Here is a 24,900-nt window from a genome sequence, read left to right on the forward strand (position 1 = left end):
ATGCAACAGGAGACGTTGCGGCTAGCGGTAGACGAAAGCCACCATTCGGTACGCCACAATTCCCCATCAAGAAGTCATGTCGACATTGACCAAGAGTGAGTCTCAACCGTTCTTTTGGCACCCTTGGTGATCCGTATAACGGCCCAAATTAGGTCCAGATGGAAGGGACCTTTACCAAAGACCCGCCAATGACCAGGCTATAGTCCATGACCCCAGTCATTATCCCCGTAACCTTGTCCATCTGGCAAGGCCGGAAACAGCGGGAATCCACGCGAAAATGCCAAACTGGGCTGTGAAGAACGACCCTAACCGCCCAAGTAGGATACAGAGCAAACTGCTGTTGGGGTCCGGTCCGCCAGTATGCTCCCTTGCCCGCACCAGCCATGACTGGCAGCCGCAAAAGGCAGCCCAAGACACCCATGCATGCAAACAAAACAAACACGCATACTGTACTCGGTACAGACAGACACAATACAGGCACAAAGTGGGGAAGCATGGATGGCACGTCGTCGTCGACTGCCGACAGTTGATGATGCCTCCTAGTGGGAAATCTTGCTCACTGTGGAGAAGAGCCAGTGATGAGCAACTACTCGGTGCTACTTTACTCCATATGCGTATGTATGTACATACGGAGTACATACATACATACATACATAGGTGCATACAGAACGACTGTATGCATGGATGACGGTGCCTGATATGCTACATATTGGGGCCATGTTTCTCTAGGGCAGCGGCGGCGTTGGCTTGCTGTGGCTGTCTCTAACGGCTTGAAGCAAGCGGCGGCGTAGGCTGCTAGTTTCTCGGTATTTGTGTGGTACTTAGGTTGGCCGATGAGCCACAAACGCCGAAGCTGGGCTTTATCGTCTGTCCCACAGGCCATGGCTTGAGGCCACTCGCGGAGCTGGGCCGGACCTGATCTTTTTCGGAAAGTCGTTTGATGCCTTTTCCTGCCCTGGATAGGTGTGCCGTAACGCGACGCGTTCTCTTTCTCTTCGTTTCCGCTATATGGCATAGCCCCCTCCCCCGGTTGCCGCAGCCCTGGCATGTAAGTGACGTAGGTGTAGGAAGTCGGCCATCTTTGGGGTGGGTGGCTTTCCTGCGCCGGCTGGCAAAACGGCGTCCCCAGTCCCCAGTCCCAAGCAGCAAGTTCGAACATGTCTTATCTTCTGATACGGAATAGATGAATATACTCTGGATTGCTCACGCAACTTGTTAAACCACGGCCCCCTTACCGACGGGGCCCCTCCTGCCCGAAACCGCGCCCCCCCCCGCCGTGACTCTCTTCGTCTCAAGTTGAACAGATGCTCATGACGTTGCGCCAAAAACCAAGCCACTTGCCTAGCTGCCTGGCTCATCAAGCAACGAACGAGACTAAAAAAAACACATCAACCCACGGCCTCTCTGTCAATGCTAGAATCAGACCACATTGCCCCCAACACAGGCAAGGACGGGTTTTGGTTTTGTGCTCGTCCCCTCCCATCATCTCAAACGTCATCCGCACTCTAAAGCGCGATCCAATCGTCGCAAACCCCAAACTAGGAAACAGGCGCGTGTCGCGGCAGCAAACGGGGGGCAAAACGAAGTGTGGGAACGATTAAAGCAAAGTAAATTAGTATGTGCTACTAGTACTGGTAGCAGTACTTGAAGGAAGAAAAGAAGAAGAAAGAGAAAAGCAAAGAAAACACCAGGTTCCTTGTACCGGGCCGTGCGGCCATGTCACTGCCGGAAGATCATTGTCTGTGGTGTAGCAAGTGCCAGCACTGAGACAGCAACCACATGGCAAGACGACGGAACGGAACCTAGTCGCGGCGTCGTGGGTGCAAGTCTGCTTTCAATGTTCGCGTAGGTATGTACATGTAGTAGCTTCCCGCTAGCCAACGGCCGTATTTATCCCAGCTTTTGTAGTGTATTTTTTATTACTTTTTTCTTCTTTTCCAAATTACTTCACTTTTGCAACGCTGCTAGCATGGCATCTGGGTCGGCCACGTGCAAACAAAGTGCAAGTGCAAGTTCATACAAGTGCAAAGTGCAAAGTGCAAGTCGTTTGGCCAGCCCCGCGTGATTGGCCAGTTGGCCCGTAGCCGCCTAGCGCGTTCCAGGTGAGTGGTTCCCTGTGCTGTGTGCTCTCGCCTTCTCGTGTGGAAATGGGGTCTCGCTGAGATTGCCATGTCTTGCAATACGTGCGGCCGTACGGAGTCCGCGCTGGGGTAATTACCCGCGCGAGTTGACCGTCGGCCTTTTTTTTTTTTTAATCGCTTACGGAGTGCCTGATTGAGATGATTTGGTTATCTGCGGCGTCGCGTGGCGATGGGAACCCGGTGGACGATTTCTTGTCGGCCGGAGGGAAATGTCCTCTTGGTGTTTATGCCAGCCGGGTTTCCGGTGATGCTTCTCTGCCAAACCCGAACCATGGTGCCTGTGGGATTTTACTTTATTATTATTTTTTTTAACTTCAACGACACTGTTTATTTACAGTCTTTGGTATTGGCTCTTTGTCTGTCTTGTTGCGTAGTGCCCCCTTTTCTTTAGTTCTGCCATGAATAGATCCTGTTGGCTGTTCGTCGCCGTTGTTGGCATGTCGTGGTATTGTTCATCATCATGTTTAAAGTTTGTCCATGGACGGAGCATCTCAGGTGAATACTGGATGGGTTTCCACCTGTGTTACTCGGCCACGTTCCCCACGTCGGCGAGGGCCGAGGAGACGGAGCAAAAAAAACAAAAAAATCAGCCGTTTCAGTTGGCTTGAGAGCTAGAACGGTCTGTATCACGACATCTTTTTTTCTTCTACTTCTTCTCTCCTGCATCTCGGAGACTTGTCTGAGTCCGTACCCATATTTCTCTTCAATGTTCCGTCTCTGCCCCTCAGTTCACTCACGTGAATCGTTAGAGTTTCGGCATTCCCATGGCCCTCTTCTGGGCGCACATCCAGCCATATCTCGTTCCGAGAGGCACCAAAGAACGCAACCCCATCATCTCCACTGCGAATCAGACTCTGGGTTTAACTCCGGATCGAAACTAACTGGAGCCCTGGGGCCACTGGCTCCGAAAAGATTCGCCTAGGCGGGCTGACTAAACGAGAGAGACCACTTAGCAAACGGACAGAAAAAAAAATACAACCTTGGAGACAAACGCGGGGCGCCTCTTTCGACTCCGTCTAGACATCGTACGGCAACGTGGTACGGAGTCCTTTGGGCAAAAGATGAGCAGTGGCTTGCCATGGCGTTGAGCCGTGCCAGTCGTTTTTGCCTGCCGCCTTGGGAGCGAATGCGATGCCCAATTTCATTCTCTATGCACAGCATACGTTGGCCCCCCCGCGTGATGCAGTGTGCCCACGGCATGGCTGTTGCTTCTCTGTGCGACAAGATTACGTCGCGTGGCATCACGTACCGAGTCCTCGAATACTACTAGCACTACTCCCTACTTGGACAAGAAATGTTTCAACGACTCTGCCAAAAAGCGGAGGCATCCTACCCAAGTAAGTAGTACATACATATGTACAAGTCGACGTCTTATTCTGGTACCCGGTATTTGATCAAGACCACCTCTCCCCATATTGCCCGATGGGGTGTGTTAATTTTACCAGCCCGATCTGCTGCAAGGACGAAATTACTACATCCAATGGGTCTGCCCAAAGTGCCGTTTCCCTATCGGCTGTTTGGCGTGGCCGGGGTGGGTGTATGTACTACCTGTGACCCGCCACAGCACGAATAGTATCCCCAAGGAAACAAAGTACATGGAAACAGACGCATGATTGACGAATTGTTTTTTTTTAGCGCCATCTTGGGGCCGTGTTGATCAAAGGCAGGCAGATAGACGGAGGAAAACTGGCAAATAGCGAGATGGACAAAAAAAAAAGTCCATCTTAGCGCGTGCCCGAGGCTGCGCGTCCTGAGACGAGACCGGCGTCCGTTTCTAGCCACCCCCGGCTTCTTGCCTCCCAAACGGTTTTCCCGTTCTGGGTCGACGTTTCTGCTCCACTGCTCGAGAGGGGATGCCACATGTAAGTTGAGCGGAGGTCGGAAGGCAGAGGAAAAAGGCCCACGGAAAATCGTCAGGGTCAAGGCTTGTCAGAGAGAGGGACTACTCGTCTCTCTCGAGATTGCCTTTTTGCACCCCTGGTTTAAGTTTTTTTATCTTATTTTGTTTTATGTTTTTTTCATAGTGGTTCGTACTTTGGCAAGGACGAGAAAGGCATGGGCCTGGTTTGAGTCCGCACTATGCCTCTTTTCTTTTTGACTTTACCATGACGTGCTGCCAGCTTGTCTGGCGAGGGTTTCAAGAGCGCAGAGATAATACAGTACATCTCTTCTCTGGTGGTCGGCTGCCGATTGGATCATTGCCGTCATTTTTCTCTGCCATGGCCCTAGGCGAGACAGGATAAACAGGGCCTTGGGAGCTTAACCGGCCGTCGACCCATAAACAACCGAAGAAGGAAAAACCTTGCCGTTGATCCTCAATCCTAGCACCTGGAGAGCCAATGACCCATCAACCTGGTCCTGGAAACCCATTCAGGGGTGCTCAAAACCTAATCACCTCTTGGCCTTTTCCCACTAGGTCGAATGGTGGGCCGATTCCCCCCTTCCCTCCCTCAGCCTTGACGGGCTTGACGCGATGCCTCGAATACGGGAATGGGCAACTGGGTCCTCCTGCCTTGTTAAAGTGGCCGACGGTGAGAAGGGCGAGAGAACGGGCTGGGCCTGCTCGGGGCAATACGCCGAGTTGGCCAAGCCCCGGAATCTTCACAATCGGCCACGGAGACCCTGTTTCTAAACATAAATCCCATCAGCAGGCCGGAGCGGTCCGCCAAGAGCATTGAATGCTCCGGGAGTCCGTTCCTGCAATGGCACTCTGGTAGTGACAGCTTGCATTGTCTGGGCCAACGGTGATATCGACAAGGAAGCGGCCGGGCAACCTTGGACGATTCAGAGACACAGTAACGCATGTATGTACATACATCCAACCCGTCACCATCTATTAGTGTCGCAGCTGCGCATGACCCCGTGACGAGAAAAAAAAACGAGAGGGAAGAAGCATTCAAGCAGGCCCAGGCTAGTGACTCCGTACGGAGTATTGCCTGTCCAATTGTGCCCTTCCGTGTCAGCCACCATGCATGCATGCACTTGGACGCCGGGAAAGCTGCCCGTCAACAGGCCCCCCCCTTCTTTCGAAAGCGCATCGCAGGGTGCAGTGCCGCATCGTAAAGTCTTTTGCTCTGGTGGACTGGCAGCAGCCAAGGCACGACGATGCGTCTAGGCAAAGGACAGTTAGTTCGCGGCGTTGAAGCGCATCGCAGAGTGCGCCCATGGGCCATGGCATGCTGCATGAGCAGACAGGCAAGGCCCGATGGTGCATGAATTTCAAAGTGCCCTCCATGTCCTCCATGTCCTCCATGCTCCTCCGCCGGCTTCGCTACCCGTATTCCGCCAACTTTGTGCCGGGGCCTATTTTGCCAATTGTCCCGAGTACGGCATCTCTCGTCTCGCGTCTCGCGTCTAGAAAACAAACACTCCTTGGTTCGACTGACGTGTCGCCGGCCACTTGCACTCTGCATCATCCCACGCGGTTCCTGCCCGGTGGCTGCGCCGGCATCGACACCGTCGTGATAGTGTCGGATTGCACCACGGAATCCAGCGCAAAGAGGCCAATGGCTTTGGTGCCAGGCCATCTGCCGAACCATGAGCCCGGAGGCCAAGTATCGAACATCCCAGGGTGTGAGAAGCTTTGTCGGCACTGGGACTCGCCCTGTGTAACCGTCTGGAAAGGCAATCCAGAAGATCGTCATCGCCCATCTACCATAACAATGCTGTCTCGGCCGACTCGCAAGACAGACGAGTGCGCCGACGGCCAGTCAGCAAGCTGACTGGTCCCAGAGTGCGCCTCTGACGAAAAGCCAGCCAGCCTTCAGCCAGGGAAGAAGGGCCACCAGTTTCGAATCTCTGCGGGGAGGCGAGGCCTCGTGCCAGCCCAAGGTCCAAGCTTCAAGACGACATGGACGAAGCGGATGAACCATCGTCGTCGTTGGCGCCTCCCTCCATGTCATGTCCCCATGCCCTTGCCCTTGACCCCCTTCCAAACAACCTTCCATTTCATCAAAATCTAAGACCTTTCTAGGCGAGACCTGTTTATCAGAAACATCCTTTGCCTTGGGAGCAAAGATAGTGCTAGTAATAGAAGCGAGCACGGGCAACTAATTTAGAACAATCCCTCCATTGAAACCCTGCTCAGACAATAAACTGAGCTCAACTTTAGAATCTATCGTGTTTCAACTGAACAAGGCCCCCTCGCGCCTCGCAGCTTTCGCCTTAATGAGGCAGGAGGAGACAAAGTCATTTATGACCACTGTACTACTCCGCAGTGCATTTGCATCATGTACATACAATCATCGTCTGGCACCGACAGGCTGCAAACATAACATCACTACAGGCGACGTAAGAAACCTCCGCATGTGTCATATCCTTGTTCGTAGTGACGAAACGGAGTTAAGAGGACCACCAAGGCTCATCTAGCTTGAGCTAGGCAAGGCATCGCCTTCCACGGTATTCTTTCGTGGAGTCTTGACTAGCCCTGGGCAGAAGCGAGTCAGGCCAAGGTGACCGGCCGCTAACTGAGAAACAGTCACCGTCTACCAAGTATGTCTGGTCTGGTACTTTGCCACAGCCTCATGTACAATCCTTAGTGCCGTGTGCTGCACTTGGAGGACACGCCGGCCGAGAGGGTCAACCAATAGAGGCAAAATGTTGGAGATACGGACCACTCTTAACAGAGTAATGCACATTGCCATCTACCTACCTAGGTAGGTATCTTTTGCATCTTGGCCTCTTGCGGGGTTTGTACTTGATATTCGCTACGTACAAAGTACCCTAATCGTCTGGGTTCGTTTCGGTGGTGCAAAGTCAAAGCTCGTACATGGCAGCAGGCTGGCCGCCTGTCAAGTTTCTGTCAAACGACCTGGCCCTGCTGAATGGATAAATAAGGCTTCTTCTATCCAACCGAGTCTGAGAGTCCAAGCGGGAAAGATCGTCTCTCGATTCATCAGCGGGAACGACTCGAGGTGCAGCACTGGTAGCACTAGCCAGGCCAACCGAGAACTCCGGTCCATGCAAACTACATAGCTCTCTAACCCCCGTTGGCATAGTCAGAGGTACTTGGATACCTCGCCTCCTACATCAGACAGTTTGCCGCGTGTCGTCCGCTGGTCCAAGGAAACATTGACAGTGAGCATCGAAAGCAGTGCTCACGTTGCCACCTGATTGGGTACCCGTTGTAATCTTGCCGTTCTGGAACCTGGCCTGGTTGTGACGTGTTTCTTTTCGAGGAATTGTTTTCTAAAAAAAAACCGCTTTATACCCATTCTAGGGAGTATACGCGAAAGGCTGTGTCTTGAGCCGATGCGGCACTGCAATTTGCAATTTCCATTTCGCAAATCAAAGCTGATCGCCCTGTCAAATTCGTGAGCATGGAGCAGCAACGGCTGCCCTTCGGGATATGTGGCTACCGGACAGGGGTTTGTGGCAGACATGATCGTCTAGACATGGGGCCTTAAGCCGGGGGGGGGGCTGGAGGCCTGGAGCTGGTGCAGCGCACTTGGACAGGGTGAAAGAGACACAGAGACGAATGCCGAACAGCCCAAGATCAAATGACCAGGACGGTCGTCGATTGTAGACGCCATTTGATGACACTCAATGTCGTAGTCCCCTGGTTCCAATGGCGTGCGCCAAACTGCATGCCGGGCTACCAGCTTTGTCTCCCATCTTGGGTTGTCATTCAATCGCCGTCGGCCCAAATGACAAATATCACTGATAGACCGCAAGCAACACCAGAGGCGAAGGGACCGGTGCCCTGTTTTTCCGATGCCGCCATAGTCGCGCTTGAGCCGGGCTCCAGACGTCAAACCAGTCGGAGGTGTAAGCAACATGGCGCTATTCCGTATCGACGTGTCTCTGCAAGCAAATAAGCTTTTCAGCGGCCTGTCTCTTGTGCCGCTGGCCTAGGTGATGCATTCAGGCCGAAGCACACGCAGACTTGATCGCCAAGATATGACCCTGAAATAGCATACTATTAAGTGGTGAGGAGCCAGTGTCAAACCGGTGTGAAGCAATGGGAAATGTTTGACAGACACAACCCAAGACATGGCCTTGGCCCTCCTGCTGCGGTTTGCGAGCTGACAACCGTCTCATTACGAAGATGCCACGGTTTTGGGCTGACGTTGTACTCCGTACGTTGTAAAGAATTGGTGCAACTTGTTGGATGGCCAGATGGATAGATTTCCACTCCCCATCAGCACCATAGGGGCTCCATTCCTGAAAGCTCGCCATTGTTCTCCTGCATGCTGCACTTCGCAGTGAAATTTAGATAAAACAAGCAATCACAACATGACCAGTCGGCCACATGCAAACCTAATTGGCGTGGCCTGGATTGGTGTTTGGCGACACGGCGAACGCTCGATTGCAGGTACTAGCGTCATTAGGCTGCAGGTCCAGCGGTTGCTCGAGTCACGAACTTGCATTTCGGGAGCTACCCTCTGTGTTTCGTACCGAGTCCAAGACAACAAATTGCTGCGGGTGATGAACTCAGTAGGCCGCACCGCCAGTACGGGACGAGGGCATCGGCGCTGTGGTAGTACCAGCGCCGCCGAGAGCTCTAATACGGGCGCAGCGGTGGCTGTTCAGTTTCTGTCTTGATATTTCGGTCACATACGCTCCAGTGTTTAGCCCCAACGGTTCCTCGAGTCTTGAAGTCGGTGAACTGTAGAAGCTGGCTAGCTCGTGCCCCCTTCCACCTGAAGCTCGACGCAGCTCCGTGCCCAGGCTGACCCTGCCAATTGCCAATTGAGCATCTCACTACTCCGTACGGCAGCGGGAATATTATGGAGAGATTGTCAGCTGCCATCAGTTGGACGATAGCACGTTCTCCAGTGGTATGGGGCGTCTCCACCTTCACTATCTTTTCTTGATAATAACTGGTAGTTTCTGCGATGCTCTCTCAATCACCCCGCATACCACTCTCATCCAGAGGAGTCAATCTCACCTTTAGAGAATCAGGCCCTGTCTGCACTCCATACTTCGTACTCCGTACCAGAGGCACTTGCAGAGAGACAACCCCTGGTATAGCTAGCACATGCAGGAGAGATGCAGCAGACGCGGCAGGACAAGAGCCAGTCAGAATTGTGCACCACCGGGAGCCACCCATTGCCTAGACGGGATTACGGAGTATCGCGACTAGTCCTAAGATGGTACTGCTTGAGCAGACGTGGTATTGCCCATGGGGAGCCAGCGGAAGGTGCCGCTGCACCTGTTCGTGCTGTTGGTGCAGTGGTTTTGAAAATCGGAACATTGGGGATGCGGCAGCTCGAGACCAGGTGCGGTACGCGTGTCTTGAACGCCGTTGAGAGTGTGAGAGTGGCATCCGGCCGCCCAGTCTACCCGTTTGCTGGGTTCCCGGCTGTTACGTGGCGAGGTAGTAGTAGGAGTAGTATTGCCACGTTGAACCCGAAGATAAACCAACTTGATGACCAACGGAGCGGAGACAATTCAGAGCCGGTCGCTAGGCCGGCAATGGCACTGAGACCGTCATTCCGACTAACTCGGCGACGACAGGCGTAGTTGGGTGCTTCGCTTGATGAAGCCAGTCCATGGCCCCAACGGGCTTTGCCATGCGGTTTCATTGACTGTTGCATTTGGTTAGCTGCTGGCTTTTCTCAGCACAGGGAAACACATGTACATATGTATGTACATACGTATGTATTGTTAGCTGGCGGCAGTTGCTTGGCGTGTGTTTTATTTTCTTCTTTCCTTGAGAGGCTGTGGCTAGGCTATCCCAACACCTCTGATCTCTGCGTGCTCATTGTCTGTCTCTGGAGGTCGTGGTCCTGTTGTCTAAGGAGCGAACGCCCCCCTCCCATTGCGTACAGTTCCACCCTTGCCATTGCTCTCGGTGGATTCGAGAGCCCGGCGATGTGCTCGCAGCTCGGCTATCGCAAGGCTCCTAGTGTTGTTGTAGTTCAAACGGCGGATCATTTCTTGGTTATTTATCCCAGATATTGTCAAAAAGAAAAAGCAAGTGGATGATACCGTAGCATCGCTTTCAAAGCAACAAGTAAAAGCATGCTGCGTACATAGCAGGTAGTATCTTGCTTTGATTGTGTTTGCTTGGTGTGGCGTGGCTAAAGTTACTTGGGCAGTCTGTCAGTGGGCCAATCGGCACACAAGATGTTACGGTACGTACCTGGCATATGGCTAGCCGCTTACTTCCTAGGCACGTACTCTGTGCATTCAATTTCTTAATACGGATGGGGGTATATTTACCAATTGCATAAAGTAAGTAATTCTTGCAGAGAAGGTGTATGTGCATTTCTGCTTCGGAAGGCCCTGTGGTATAATGGTATAAGGCGAGAGAGATGGAGGCAGAGATAGGTACTTACAGACAAACACCGACTGACAGGCCGGATAATCAGACGTGTGGCCCAGCCTAGCCGGGATATTCGTGAAATATTGACTACTAGCAGGACAGATTCTCGAGCTCGCAAGCTTTGCCGGGCCATGAGGAGCCTGCTTGGTTGCTGGTGGTCTCTCTGGTCATATTTCACCATGCGATGACCCCTGTTGCTGGTTGGGGCTCCTACTTGGGGTGGGAACTTGGAGCATTTGGGTAGGAGCACCCTGGCAAATAGCAAGGCCTTGGTTTGTCCCCCAGTCCCTCAGGTCCCTCACTAAGTTAGTGCGCAGGCCACACTGCCTGGTTCCTTCCGGCTCTTCGGTACCTCTGCGCCTCTGGAGGCAAAGTACCCGCCCTGCTCCTTCCTCGTACCTCACGCTCCCAGAACTGGGTCCACTCCCTTGGGCTAGGCTGCACTCCTCCACCCCGGCTCTTGCCCCTGGCCTCCGGGAAGTGGTCCTGCAGGGCTCCCCACCCATGTGAGCCACAAACTCTCTATCAAGTCAGTCAATCACTTACATGCTCCATAACACGTCCTTGTCGAGAGGGCTTGCTCGGCTCAACCGCCTCCCTTTCGCCAAGCACGACGTCGCCATGCCGCCATCCGCAAAGAAACCCTCATTCTGTTGCTCCCTTTGCTTTCCACTACTGCGGCCACGACTCGATGTCGACCACAGGCACCCGGTGCATCCAGAGCCAGCCATTGCACACCCCACACGCCTCCGTCGTCCAAATCAGGGCCAATTTTGCTTCTGTCCTGCAAAAACCGCCCACAAAGCCTGCGTGCCTGGGTTTGTTCTGGTGTGGTGTCTCATTGCCCCCGTCCTCCATGTTCATTGATGTAATTATTATATAGCATTCTCTTGCCTCGTCCCTCCTGCGCCATGTGTGCTGTTGAACCTGTGTCTCTCGCTTCTCTGCTTCTCGCTGCCGAGCCTTCTAGCACGCCTCCTGTCTCCCACTTGATATACAACAGGCGTAATTACGACCGCAATTTGTTACAGCTGAGCAATCACGGACAGTGTTAAGCCTTGTCTGCGGATTTCAACCTCGGGCTGGTTGTCGGCCGTGCACATAGCTTGAGCTTGGCTTATCTGTCGACTCGCAACGAAGGCCAATTGCAAAAGTTCCGGGCAACTGAACATTCGACTTCTAAATACAACTACTTGCAGCCTCGTTTGACGTTAGCCATTTCCACTTCCATCTGGTCCTCCCCGTTGAGCTACAGTGGGGATATCGTGGCCACGAGGACGGCGCATTCTTCCCAAGCCAGCCTCGTGCTGTTCTAGCTGTTCCAGGCAACGCCGATAACTTTTGGTTTGGCTTGTCCAACGGTTCGAGAATCGACGGTTGACAGTTGCAAAGTTAGAACCGGTGTCCGGGCAGGCATCTCATCTTGGGCCGGAACCACACAGAGACAGACCGTCTATCAAGCTTCCACAACTACAGACCACCAACGGCCGAAGAGACAAGCCTAAGGGGCACCCTCTAAACCACATTCGACCTCCGAAACCTTACAACCTGTCTCTGCCCACGCTACGCACTGTCCCAAACCTGCCCCGTGGAGATCGCCGTACCGTCCGTTGCAGCATCTGGTCTTGCCATTAATCTAGCCGGTTGTGAAGCAGATCCCGGCCTGCCCGTGCCCGAGCGCAGGTCGAGTACCGCAGTCCACAAGTCCACAAATCCCTTAGTCTTCAGGGTCCTTGGGCCTGTCCCGAATAACGACAGTCCCACGCATAGTGTCTGCTTGCAAAAGCCACAGCTATCTGGGTGCTCCTACTTTTGACAGACCTCACCCCTACCACACCCCCGGCCCACTCCCTCATCCTTGCTCATTAGTCTCCGATCATATATACGTTGTATGTATATTTATCATCTCCATCTCGCTGCCCTGCTACCCACTGATATCATCAAGCCTTGAGCTCACATTGCTTTGGCTCTACTGAACATTCATAAAAGAAGACATCTCCCCCCCTTCGTCTCAACCTATCCTCCCATCTTGATCAATCTGTTCATCCATCCATTCCCTTCCTTCTCAACTAGAATTCATCATCCATTACATTCATTCCTTGTGGATGCGTCACAGTCCTTCTACTCACCTTTACACCTAACAACACAACGTCACCACGCCTGCTACTACCTCCCCTCCTGTGTGTACGACATCATACCGATTCTGCCCTTGAACGATCTGCGCAGGTCTGGAAGGATACAACAGTATAACCGGCATTGTTCTCACCGGCGACACTCGCAACCTCACCTCCAAGCCAAACACAACACAGTCTCACACAATGGAGCTACTTGAGCTTGTCGAATATGAGCCTACGACGCGCCCATTCCAGTGTGACTGGGAATCTTGCAACAAGGTGTGTAACCTTCTTCATCTCGTTCGCTATCGAACATCGTTTTACTTACTGCGTATGGCAGAGCTTCAACCGCAAGTCAGACTTGCAACGACACTACCGAATTCACACAAATGAGAGGCCTTACACTTGCACAACACCTGGTTGCGGCAAGAGCTTTATTCAGCGCAGTGCTTTGACTGTCCACATCCGAACACATACTGGCGAGAAGCCTCACCAGTGCCAACATATTGGATGTGGAAAGCGCTTCTCCGACGTCAGTCCAGGCCGTCCATCTTTGCCCTGCATGCAGCCTACTTACATTGCACACAGTCTTCATCTCTTGCTCGTCACCGACGTATCCATACCGGCAAGCGACCCTACAAATGCGCCCATGATGGATGCCTAAAGAGGTGAGTTGATAATGCAATGTAGCAATGACTTAATTCTGACCATAGAAGCAGCTTCTGTCGCAAGACGACAATGGTCAAGCACCAGCGACGATCTCATCAACGCGGCCTGCACCCTAACGATATGCTTGACGATTGCACCTCGGAATCAGACATGGGCGAGTCCCCTCCTACGCCCGGCCAAACGATGAGTTGGCCCATGCAGGGAGCTATCACTCATCCTGCTATGGCTCATAGCCATCCCATGCATCGAGCTGCCTCATTTGCCGACTTTGGTCATCATGTAAACCAGTATGGCATGTCCCAGCAGATGGGAAGTCGTCACAGCATGCCCGCAGAAGTCCATGAGTACCACGCTCAAGATGCTGGTATGCAGATCGTTCATCGACCTACCGGCATGCCCCAGCAAGCATACTACGTTATTGACCAGAATAACCCTGGCATTGCGACGATGAACACGAACGTGCCTCATGCATACCACATTCCCCGACAACACGTCGAGCGGCCAGCCATTGACATGACCTATAGCGCCGGGAGCATGACTTCTATTAGCAGCAGCCCAGCCAGCTTCTCTCCTGCATCCGGACATAGCCCAGCTATACACGACGGCATGTACACTCATCAGCCTCCCGCTGCGCCTACGTACAGCCTGCAGGACGCCGCCTCAGTCGAGTCGCAAAACAACATGGTTCCATACGCTCAGCAGATGCCGCAGACGCAAGGATCCCAGCCTGAAAACGAATGGGGATACCCCTACCAGTCTCCTGTTGAGGTAGCTACGATCGGACAAATTCCTGCTTATGGCTCTGGAGTATACGATATGTACTCCGGTCCCAAGATCGAATTCGACGACCCTACCATGCAACTGCCTAGCTCTCGAGTAGAGACGATGTGAAATCGGAACCACAAACTTGCTGGTCGGTGATTCATCTCGCTGTCATCTTGTGTACTCCTGGCTCTGGACTTCAAAAAATTATATACCACTTGTACAACTAATCACAACATATTTTCTTACATGGGCGGCACCTACCTTATAATTGATTTCGCATTAATTCTGGGGCGGATATACCATTTGGGATCTACAGAACCAATGATTTTTTTCGACTTACTTTATTACATATTCCTCTTGCCCCTTTCGCTGGCAATCTATTGTTTATTATGTTGGGTGATTGCCTGGAGCTATCGAGTTTCGGTGCATCTTCTAGCTATTTTCCCTTGTGTTTTACTTGAGAACGAACGCATGGTCGTGGTATTACTTGGTACTGGCGCGGGTTAAAGGGAGATAGATGAAGGGCATTTATTATGATAAAGAGAATAGGGAGGTTCAAACCAGCATGAGCATTGTATCATGAAAGGTTGGATGAAATGATATTTATTGTACGTGTACTATCCGAAATACAAGGTACTTATTAAACATACTTAATTGAATACATAAACACATAAACATTATATGAGACTTACAGACCTCCTGTTGTGGATTCTCTCCATTGTGTAGTCCAATCTCACCGAAAGTACTTGCACAAGGCTAGCTGAGCCCCGAAGGTTAGTCATATTACTTGACAAGTTAACGTAACCAGGGATTTTGCTTATGCTAGTCAGAGTTGCAAGTGTCTATAATCTCTACGGTCTATTTTGGACGGTACTTTCTGCCTGCATATTTTATGGACTGGTATAAAAGCTCTTTACCAACTGTGCTTTTTTTTGTCTCATTTTCTACTTACCAGCTGGCAACTCTGTCACGCATGACGCCCCTTTTGTATCAAGGCAGGCATTGCCTTTTACTGTAACTTCAACTTAACATTCTTATTCACACCCAGCTAGCTGTCTCTGCATATTGAATCACCGCAATGCATCGCCTATTATTGTTGCTTACGGGCTCTTGTGTGAGCATCGCATTGGTGCTTTTACCCTTCCATGATCCCTCACATCCGTTTCCCAATCCTGGATCTCATTTGCCCTTTCAACCCACATTAACCAACATTGGCTTGCATTCAAATTGATTCAATTCCCTGCTTGCTAGTATCATGGTACCACTTTTGCGCCGTGAGAAGTCTCTGGTTTGTCTTGTCAAGCACACCCTTGGCATGCCATCCGCTTAGCCCAGTTGGTTGAACAGGAGCACTTTCCATTGTAGCGAACATCATAAATTGAATAGAAGCCACTACATCGTCATATATTGATGTCGAGGACGACACTAGTCAGGGTATCCAAACGATTTCTTATTCGCATAGAGGCATTGGTTAATGTCTACTCAGGGTTCCAAGTGAAATATTTGCCCTGTCAGACCGTACTTCAGGTGCCTTTACTGGGTCTTGGTACCACTGGTAAAGCAATTGAAATGAAGTCTGGGGAAGTCTTTGGAATGTTGTTGGACAACGCAGTGCATTGCTGGTCTGGACTGATGGTTCGTCGTGTCTATTGTCCTTGGAAGATTATGTTCCTCGCGTAGGTCAGACTAAGAAGATTATTACTTTGTTGAAGAATTGATGGAATTCATATTTTGAATGCCTCGACACCGAGTTTCTGGACCGTAAAAAAAAAGGGCTTTGCTAAGATGGGAACCAGACCATGTCGGGACCTGCTTAAGACAGAGAGGCACAGAAAGAAACCCGAATCAAATTCACTTGTAAATGAAACTGAGTTGATATTAGTTCCAGGTGCTAAGACACTTGACCGGCAATATTTGCCATTGCTAACCTATGGATATGCCGGTGCTGGCTGTGAGATTGTTGGCTAGTTCGCTAGTTCTGGGTTGGCCCTGTATGCTGCAGGGTCAACCTGCAGCGTTTTCTGCAGGTCCCTGAAGTGAAATCCTGGCTATTCATACCTTGTCTTGTGAGAACGTCACGCTAGCGTCACTGGCATGGAAAATGAAGAGATTCGACGCACGGTCGAGATGGTATCGGGGGCAGCCGACATACGCAAAACATCGAGCTAGTTGCCTGAGTAATCCGACTTCGCCAAGTTATCTACATTAATGCTCGATCCTCAGATCTAATGCGCCCAAGGAAGAATACTTATCTTTCGAAAGTCACTGTAGCAGGCCTTTCGGGACGACACCTTTGTTGAAGCCGCCCGCTTAATGAGCCACAAAAAAGCAGACTACGTAAGCTCTTCACCTCATTGCTACCACACACATAGGCGGCAATGTCCATCCCAGCTATACATACAGACACAGAGGTGCAGCTGTTGGGTGATGGTTGGAGCCTGGCCTGGGAGTTGGTTGGCACTGCCGAGTTGGTGTGCCGTGATTGCGCATACAAGAGTCCGGATTTTACGTACGAGTGAATGCCTCTAAGCACCGTATGATTCGCAAATGTCAATGCGTCTTTATTGTGATGTCATCATTTTGCTGGTCTTTTAAGTAATCAAATGGCTATGCACGTGTAGGTGTTTCGAGAGTAAAGGATTCTATGTGGTTCTGTCGGCTGGTTGCGGAATCGGATCATCCAGCCTCCAGTTGATGACTAAGAGGCTCCCCACGGAAAAATCGGGGCCCACGACAACTTCTTTGTGTTGGGATCCGCCGCCGTTGATCGAAGTGGCAAGACGACATCATTCCCACGATCACCCACGCTTGTTGGGGATACAACATCGACATCGACACAGCAACCTACATCATGAATGCGTCGATGTGAGAGAGATATCCAGCGGCTAATATCAGCGGTCTGTCCTCATCAGCTATAGTCGGTCGTGTGCGTGTACCGCCGTGATTTGAGGCCGTTGAGCCGAACCGGAACTTGGCATTGATCCACCTGACAAGACATCGGCGACCGCAGCCACTGTTCTTCATCTGTGCTCTATCACGCGATTGCAGAAGGGCCTTTCTATCACTTGATACATTATTCCTGCGGGGTCTTCGCGAGGGTTATGGCTTTCCATGGCGTCCCGGTGAGTTCACGCGAACGAGCACGAGCTAAGTGTCACCAGCGTGATTATGAGCTGACTCAGAAACCATCAGGCCATGGTGTCAGCCGCCGCAGAGGCCTGGCCATCGATTGCGAATTCGTTAATGGGACCCTGGAGAAGTGCGACTTTGCCTACGCGACGGTTGAAACCGACACCTATATCTGATTCCCAAGCTGTTGGGCCAACTGCCTCCAAGTCATCGTTGACGCAATTGCCGGATTTCATACGAGCTGCGAATCCATCGATATATACTCTCCCCCCAATACCGAAAGGTGCTGTGCCGATGAAAATCCACAATGCCGTATCCAATCTTTCTCAAATTGGCTTGCGTGCTGCGAATCCCGTTTTGCGCCAACCCCAATTCCAGCCCAAGGGATATGTGCCACGGGCGCAATGGCGGCCGTTGGTTTCGATAGATATGCCGAGATTTACGTTCCAAGGTGTGACAATGCAGCGAAGAGGATTTGGTACAGGATTTGGCAGCTCAAACGGCATCTCCCGCAACCAGCTAGCCACTGTTGAAGAGTCCGCGAATCGCAACGCTGGCAATGCCAACATGCAAAATGCCTTTTATCAGCTCCTCCTTCGAGCAAACATGCCTGGAATCCTAGTCGAACGCTACCAATCAGGACGATTTGCGACAAACGCAGCAACCGAGGAAGCTTACAAAAAAGCATTGACAGCACTTAACGCAGGCACCAATACCACCAGTGGGCCATCTGCTCCATCTGGATACGCTAGAGGACAATGGGCTACTCAGGAGCAAGCTATTGCCAATGCTGCTGTCGCTGGTAGCTCGTACGGTTCTGGAGCTAAAGGAGGCAAAGGGGAGCCAATTCACGTCGTCGTTCAAGAGTCAACACGGTCGCTCATCTTTCGCTGGGTCAAATTCTTTGCGACATTTGTTGTGGTTACGTATCTCTGCTTCGCCGCTGTCACGATTCTTATCGAGACTTTGAGTACCTTTAGACGTGGCCCTGGAGCCAAGACGGACTCGGAGGTAAAGGCAGAGAAGCAGACGACCCGATTCAGTGACGTACATGGATGCGATGAGGCCAAAGAAGAACTGCAGGAGGTTGTTGAATTCCTCAAGAACCCAGAGAATTTCTCTGACCTAGGCGCCAAGCTTCCCAAGGGTGTTTTGCTGGTTGGTCCCCCAGGAACCGGAAAGACATTGCTTGCCCGAGCCGTGGCTGGAGAGGCTGGAGTGCCCTTCTTCTACATGTCTGGTAGTGAATTTGACGAGATCTTTGTCGGCGTGGGAGCTAAGCGTGTGCGTGAGCTCTTTGCTGCGGCCAAGGCAAAGTCCCCTGCCATCATATTTATCGATGAACTGGATGCTATTGGCGGCAAGAGAAACCCTCGAGATCAGGCACATGCGAAGCAGACTCTTAATCAGCTCCTTACCGAGCTCGATGGATTCGACCAAGACACCAAGATTATCATCATGGGCGCTACTAACCTGCCAAACCTGCTTGACAAGGCTTTGACCAGACCAGGTCGCTTCGATCGTCACATCAACGTGGACTTGCCGGATGTTCGCGGTCGCCTCGCTATTTTGAAGCACCACGCCAAGAAGATCAAGGCGGCCCCGGATGTTGATTTGGATGCCATTGCTGCTCGCTCTCCTGGACGATCTGGTGCTGAACTGGAAAATATGCTTAATCTCGCTGCCCTTCGAGCCAGCAGAGCTAGAGCCACGGTGGTTTCCAAGGAAGACCTGGATTGGGCATTTGACCGGGTTACCATGGGTGCCGAGAGGAAATCAATGGTTGTTACGGAAAAAGAAAAGGAAATGACAGCTTATCACGAGGCCGGCCATGCGCTTGTGCAGCTTTTTGAAAAGGACAGCTCCAGCAGACTCTACAAGGTCACCATCCTGCCGAAGGGTCCATCTTTGGGGCATACTGCCCACGTGCCGCAAATGGACAAGTACTCATACACTGCTGCCGAGTATATGTCTAACATTCGCGTGCTTCTTGGAGGGAAAATGGCTGAAGAGATGAGATATGGTGACGATAAGGTTACGTCTGGAGTATCAAATGTAAGTGGGCTCTTGGTTAAGGCTTTTGTTTTTGGCATTTATTGATGTTTACTGACGTTTGCCCCGCGTAGGACTTGGAGAAGGCTACTGATTTGAGTTTCATGATGATCACCAACTTTGGCATGTCGAATGTGCTGGGACCCGTGGAGTATGGCAGAAGATATGAAAATCTCAGCTCCGAAACTCGAGCTATGATTGAAGGAGAAGTTCAAAAGACTCTGAAGAAATTATATGAGGACGTAAGAAAACTACTCACGGAAAAGCGGAAGGAGCTCGACCTTTTGGCGCAAGCTCTTGTTCAGTATGAGACTCTGGACAAGAAGGAAGTGGAGCTGGTGATTCGAGGAGAGAAGCTGCCAGGGCGAAGCATTGTCCCCAGGGGCCCGCTGGTATTGCCAATTCCTTCGGATACACCCCAACCACCCGGTCTGGGCAATGTTCCGCATCCACAGCCATCCGGGTCAGAGGCACCGCCACCAGCCCAGGCGGATTCATCAGGAGTTGACAGTTGAAACGTCGGTATCGGCATCAGGTGGAGTAGGGCCGGGGTAGTTGGAAGGAAGCAGAGACAGATGACAGATGGCTGCGTGTGTAACCCTTGACAGAGCATGGGAAAGCTTGTTCCCGGCCTGGACTCAAGTTGACGATGTATTCTCTCAAGAGCGGATGTCGGGCGGTTGCCCCTTTGTACATTTACGGGTTTAGGCTATATACCATTCAATGCATATTTTCTTGTGTCGATGGACTTGATGATGTTTTGGTTGAATGCTGTTTCTGTGAAGGGCAATGCCGGATGTCAAATCAACAGTGTTGGCTTACCTCATATCATGTTGCATTACGGCCACTCAGTACAGATTGGACGTAATGTCAAGGTCGCCGAAAGAAAACTGCAGACAATCTCGAAGCGAAGCAAGCGGCAATGCAAGCATTTTACCCAAATCATGTGCCGACATATCAATGTATTCCGAAGCATGATCTTGTTCGGCGATTATGTGTCGTCGCCGCCCCGCATCCAAACACACGTCAAGCATAAAATACGGCAGCCTCGACTCTCGTTCTTGCTGCAAAAACAACCCGATCAGGCTGAGCAGAAGCCAAAAGGGGAAGGACCGCACAGAATTCACATCTACGCGAGCCTGCAAGTCACACATTTTTTTTACTTCAATGCTCTCTTTTTTTTCTTTTTCGTGTTTTTTCTTTGATTTATAATCACAAACCAGCGTCACCTTTTCTTTACTCACCCAGCGTGACGTGACGCACGTATGCGCAATACAATCACATCAGTCTCCCCCACCCCGGTGGTCCCGTCTCCCGTCTCCCGTCCCGTCGCGTATCTGCAATATGCCAGACAACACAGCACACACCCTCACACAGTGAAAGGGGGGGAAAACCAAGGATACCCTCTTTCCGCCCTACCGTACGGAGGGAGTACGCAGTACGGAGTAGTACTGCCACTTCCTCGTAGCTGACGGATTGCGACTCCCATTGTGAACCGATTGGGTCGTGTGACCTGGCCGCACATGGCCGGGCTTTGTCTATTCGCCCCCGGGGTTTAACTTTTCTCTGCCTTCTTCGGATAAATGCCACGATGACAGGGGAGAGACAAAAACCGCAGGGAACAAAGCGACTGGCGGGCTCGCGAAGCAAAAGACATGATTGGCACATTTTTGTCTCTGAACACGGGCACATGGCTGTACGACCGGTGTGCTCGGGAGCATGATTGGGTTTTCTCTCCAGCTTTGTAGCGTTCATCTCCTTCCCGCCCGTGGTTCTGTGCAACGCACCGTTATCGTGGGGTTGGTTTCTGTTGTTGACCTTCCTCCACTCTCTCAGGGAACCCGTGTACGGAGTACATATTGCACGTACTGGCAGCGAGGCTTTTAATCCGCTTACGAAAGTGGCGCTTTCTTGGGTATCTCTGGCTTTGGGGGCCGCCGCGCCCGTTTCTTCGGCCGTGGGTTCCTCGATGTTTCTTTGGGCACAGAGTGTAGTCGGTACAGAGTCTTCCGTATTGGGGGGCGGGATTGATGACGCCACAACGGCATCGGGTGTCAGTTGCATTGATTTCTTGCATTTCAGACAAGGACGACAAAAAAGGCCAAGACAACCGGAGAAATACTAGCAAAACCAACATGTCAATAAGCAAGGGCTGTAGATAGTCTCCTGTATCGAGTATACGGAGGACATGGTTGATGCTTGTGACGCAGGGGTTCATTTCACATAAGGCTGACTTGCATGCGTCGCTCGCTCCTCTTGGGCTGCCAACGGCCGAAAACGAGAAAAACAACAGGTACATGGCTGCCAACTTGGCTACGAAGGCACACTTGTCTGTTGTGCATTGGCAGGGTTTAAATTCAAACCTGCATGGGCAGTATGTGTATGCCGGGGAATGGTAAAGGGGCAACGGGAGAATTATAACTCTGTGCGACCCCCGTACGTGATTATACAATACGTCTCTCTTATTTTTTTTCAGCTCGAGTGACCCATCCTTTGGTCCTTGTTATTGTACGAGTCGTTTTTTCCGGGGTCAAGCAGGGCAAGAAAAAGAAGACGACGGCAGACGAAAAGAAGAGTATGTACTATTGAGCGGCACGCTGCATGTTGTGCGACAATATTAACCCCCATCGTCACTGACCTCAATGTCTCTCGCTTGGAGGGCGTGAATCAATCGCCGTACATGGACCCATCCGGCTTCTTTTCCTCTTGATTTATTTCTTCTCCCTCAGAGGGGGCTATTCAATGCGTCCCCGTCTTTTTATTCTGGCTCTTGCCCTTCCCCCTCGTCACCCCTCCTTGTGACACATTATATGATAGGGAAAAAAACTGCCCTTTTCGCCTCGATTCCATCCGGCGCAAGCCCGTTGCAAAGAAGCAATCCGTCTTGGCGAAACCTCAAGGGCATCGAGGAAACCAGGCACACCAAAAAATCTGTTACAAGGGCTCTATTGTTATCCCCCCCCTTGGCCACGAATAATGCGTCCTGCCACGTTTTTCTCATCACACTGACTGGGCGGACGGAAAATAAAAATAAAATAAATAATAGGTGGCGGGTTGCGGGAGGGCCTACGAGTCGTCGGTCGTTCCTTCCCTTGCCGGCCTCTCCGTGTATAATTCATGCGGCTCTGGTTATCTGGAAATTAAACAACAAAGCAAGCCATCCTGCGTGGAATTGCCAACCAGAGAACCTTGTTTTTCACCTCTATTGTAATTCCTTCCTTCTTTCTTCCTTCCTCCCTTCATCCTCTTCTTCCTCGACCGCGTCCGCTTCTACTTACGTCTACTACGACTTCGCTGGCCGGGAGACGGGCGCCCTTTCTCAGATCAAACCCGGAAGTGGTCTTTTTGACGCCGTTTCTGTTTGAAGACTCCCTCACCTTGTTCGGTCCTCATACTTTGTGGATCCCCCCTCCCAACCATCGAGATACTGGCAGTGCCCGTATGGGAAGCAGATGACAAGCGACACGAGAGCGGAAAAAAGAAAAAGAAAGGAAAAGCAAGGGTGCGCGCAGCTCGGGGGCGCTCCCCCTTTCCCAGCCTTTTGGATTTCGACTTCGGATGGCATCTGTCGGCGGGGATCGCCTCGTGGAGACGAAATCTGTCATTGGGGACCATCAGGCGATGGCCAGGGCGACGCCGAGGCCTCATCCCTGCGGATGTGGGCGTGTAAGAGCAGCGCCGGGAAGGGGGAGTCGAGCCACAGCCACGCGCGAGTTTATGCGTCGTCCAAGGGACAGCAAAACGCTGGTGCGAACATCGTCGTCGTCTTCGACGGTCGGTGCGAATGTTGACCGTCATGGTTGCGACTCTCTTTGTTCGCCAAGCCGCTCCGGGCCTGTCGTTCATGTCGGCGTTGGTGCGCACGACCGCATCTGCAGATGCAAGAACCAACAACAAGGCCACGACGAGAACAACCGCAGCAGAAGCAGCAGTTGCACGCGCCGAGCAAGCTGCTCTACTCAACGAGCAGACTGCGGCGCCTGCGATTGCCAACTGGACTCGATGGTGCGCGATACGCCTGCCCAAGGACTCGTTGCCACCCTGAAGCGGTTCGTCGACACTTACACACTCCCACCCATCCTTGAACCTTCTAACAAAAGGTCTAAATAGCCTCTCCGGCCACTCAGCGCTCCAGCCGACTGCCCAACACTCGCCGGATACGGATGCAGGACCAAAGCAAGCACCACCGCCTCCGTCATTATCACCGCACCACCACAGTGACCACACCGCTCAGGGCAATCCATGTAAGTCGACGACGACGCCCGGCCCAACGACCGCAGCAACAAGCAAGCATGCTCGGATTCTTTCATCGTCCACCCAACAACCAACACAAACACCGCCCGCCGCCCTTGAAAACCGCCAAATCCCGCCTCCGTCTCCCTCCCCCTCCACCGCCGCCGGCACATATATCCAAGACCCTTCACTTGGTATTCTGCTGCCCGGCACCATCACCCCCACAGCCACCCCTTCCAACACATCCTCGAACGCATCTATATCAACCGCCGTCATTGTCACCATTGTCCTGGGCACAATCGCCGGCGTCGTAACAGTGAGTCTGGTCGTCATTCTCATCAACATGCAGCTCCGCCGGCGAAGAAGAAGAGGAGGTCAGCCTTGTTCCCCCACGGAGAGCGACAAAAAGGGCCTCAGTGCGAATGCCAGTTCAACGGTGCTAAACTCGCCAGGTCTCGCGTCGCCGTTTCCCAAAATGACCACCTCGACGCCGCCAATGGCCCCGGGGACCGAAATCCCAGCCAAGGGCGGAAATGACGTTAGGCTAGACGAGTTGAGGCCGCCTCCGAGACTTGGCGAGAGAAGGTTCCATCAGATAACAAGGAGCGAGGGCTCCATCGAAGTCCGGCCATCGCGAAGCTTGCACCACACACGCTGGGGAAAGCCCTCTAGTCTGGGGAACATACCTTCTGCCAAAGACATGCCGTCCTATTACGTGGGTGATGGGCAAACGCATGACCATGCGTCCCCAGACTCGCGAGCACCAGGCCGTAGTCGTCAGTACAACCTTTTTCCTACGAGGACAACACCACCGGCCATCAAGACGCACAAACCAGCCGCATCAACATCCACCACGTCTACCCTCCAGGGAACAGGGGTGACTCCACCGCGGACTCCAAAGAGCGGCGTTCTCAGCCCAGTCAACGGCCTCGTGTCGCCGGGACCTCCGCCAACGCGGGCGCTGCCTTCTCCGCCCTTGAAGTACTGGCAGGTCAACCCCCTGTCACCACCGTTGGACTCGCAAATGGACCATGTTCGTCCAGAGGAGATTGGGGTAGCCATTGGGTCGCCCACAACAGAGGAGAGGAGGGAGAAGAGGCCGCGCTTGGATGAGAGCGACATGGAGAGGCTGGGCGGCACATACTCGCCCTTTAGGAGGTGATGTATTCATCGACATGAAACCATGAACCGTTTTGTATTTTGATATTGACTTGGCATATAATGATGGTGAGAGGAGTATGAAGTAATGGAATATGAGACATGTACGCGTTGGTGTATGAGCACGACTTGCACAGCATTTGGGTTGCGTTGGGTTGCGATGCCATGGCATTGGCATTGGCATTGGCATTGGCCTGGGGCATGAACGATTAAATTAGGACCACAGGGTACGGTTCACTACGCATGGTATGGCATTCGTTTGGGCGAAATAATCTGTTTTTTTTTAAATTTTTTTTTCAACCTCCTGTTGTATTATAAAACCGGGTCGTCTAGAGAAGCTAATTTTGATTCAACGTTATGCCCTCGTCGC

The 24,900-nt window shown here is 52.0% G+C and overlaps 4 protein-coding genes across 4 annotated transcripts; all 4 read left to right on the forward strand.

Annotated features, from left to right (window-relative positions):
* Nucleotides 1-3,022, forward strand: G6M90_00g033900 (uncharacterized protein; the record flags this gene model as incomplete). Its single annotated transcript, XM_066130138.1, has 2 exons — nucleotides 1-48; nucleotides 2,891-3,022. The coding sequence occupies 2 exons, from the start codon at nucleotides 1-3 to the stop codon at nucleotides 3,020-3,022; spliced, it is 180 nt and encodes a 59-aa protein (XP_065986286.1).
* Nucleotides 3,023-12,728: 9,706 nt separating this feature from the next.
* On the forward strand, nucleotides 12,729-14,084 carry Glis3 (Zinc finger protein GLIS3; the record flags this gene model as incomplete). Its single annotated transcript, XM_014687832.1, has 4 exons — nucleotides 12,729-12,803; nucleotides 12,865-13,056; nucleotides 13,113-13,192; nucleotides 13,244-14,084. 4 exons carry the CDS (start codon nucleotides 12,729-12,731, stop codon nucleotides 14,082-14,084), a joined length of 1,188 nt encoding a protein of 395 aa, XP_014543318.1.
* A 2,975-nt stretch (nucleotides 14,085-17,059) lies between these two features.
* On the forward strand, nucleotides 17,060-19,654 carry YME1 (Mitochondrial inner membrane i-AAA protease supercomplex subunit YME1; the record flags this gene model as incomplete). Its single annotated transcript, XM_014687833.2, has 3 exons — nucleotides 17,060-17,080; nucleotides 17,151-19,142; nucleotides 19,214-19,654. 3 exons carry the CDS (start codon nucleotides 17,060-17,062, stop codon nucleotides 19,652-19,654), a joined length of 2,454 nt encoding a protein of 817 aa, XP_014543319.2.
* Nucleotides 19,655-22,935: 3,281 nt separating this feature from the next.
* On the forward strand, nucleotides 22,936-24,534 carry G6M90_00g033930 (uncharacterized protein; the record flags this gene model as incomplete). Its single annotated transcript, XM_014687834.1, has 2 exons — nucleotides 22,936-23,144; nucleotides 23,250-24,534. The coding sequence occupies 2 exons, from the start codon at nucleotides 22,936-22,938 to the stop codon at nucleotides 24,532-24,534; spliced, it is 1,494 nt and encodes a 497-aa protein (XP_014543320.1).
* Between the last annotated feature and the right edge of the window lie 366 nt (nucleotides 24,535-24,900).

Source organism: Metarhizium brunneum, chromosome 2 (genome assembly GCF_013426205.1).
Source record: "Metarhizium brunneum chromosome 2, complete sequence".
Classification (NCBI taxonomy): Eukaryota; Fungi; Ascomycota; class Sordariomycetes; order Hypocreales; family Clavicipitaceae; genus Metarhizium; species Metarhizium brunneum.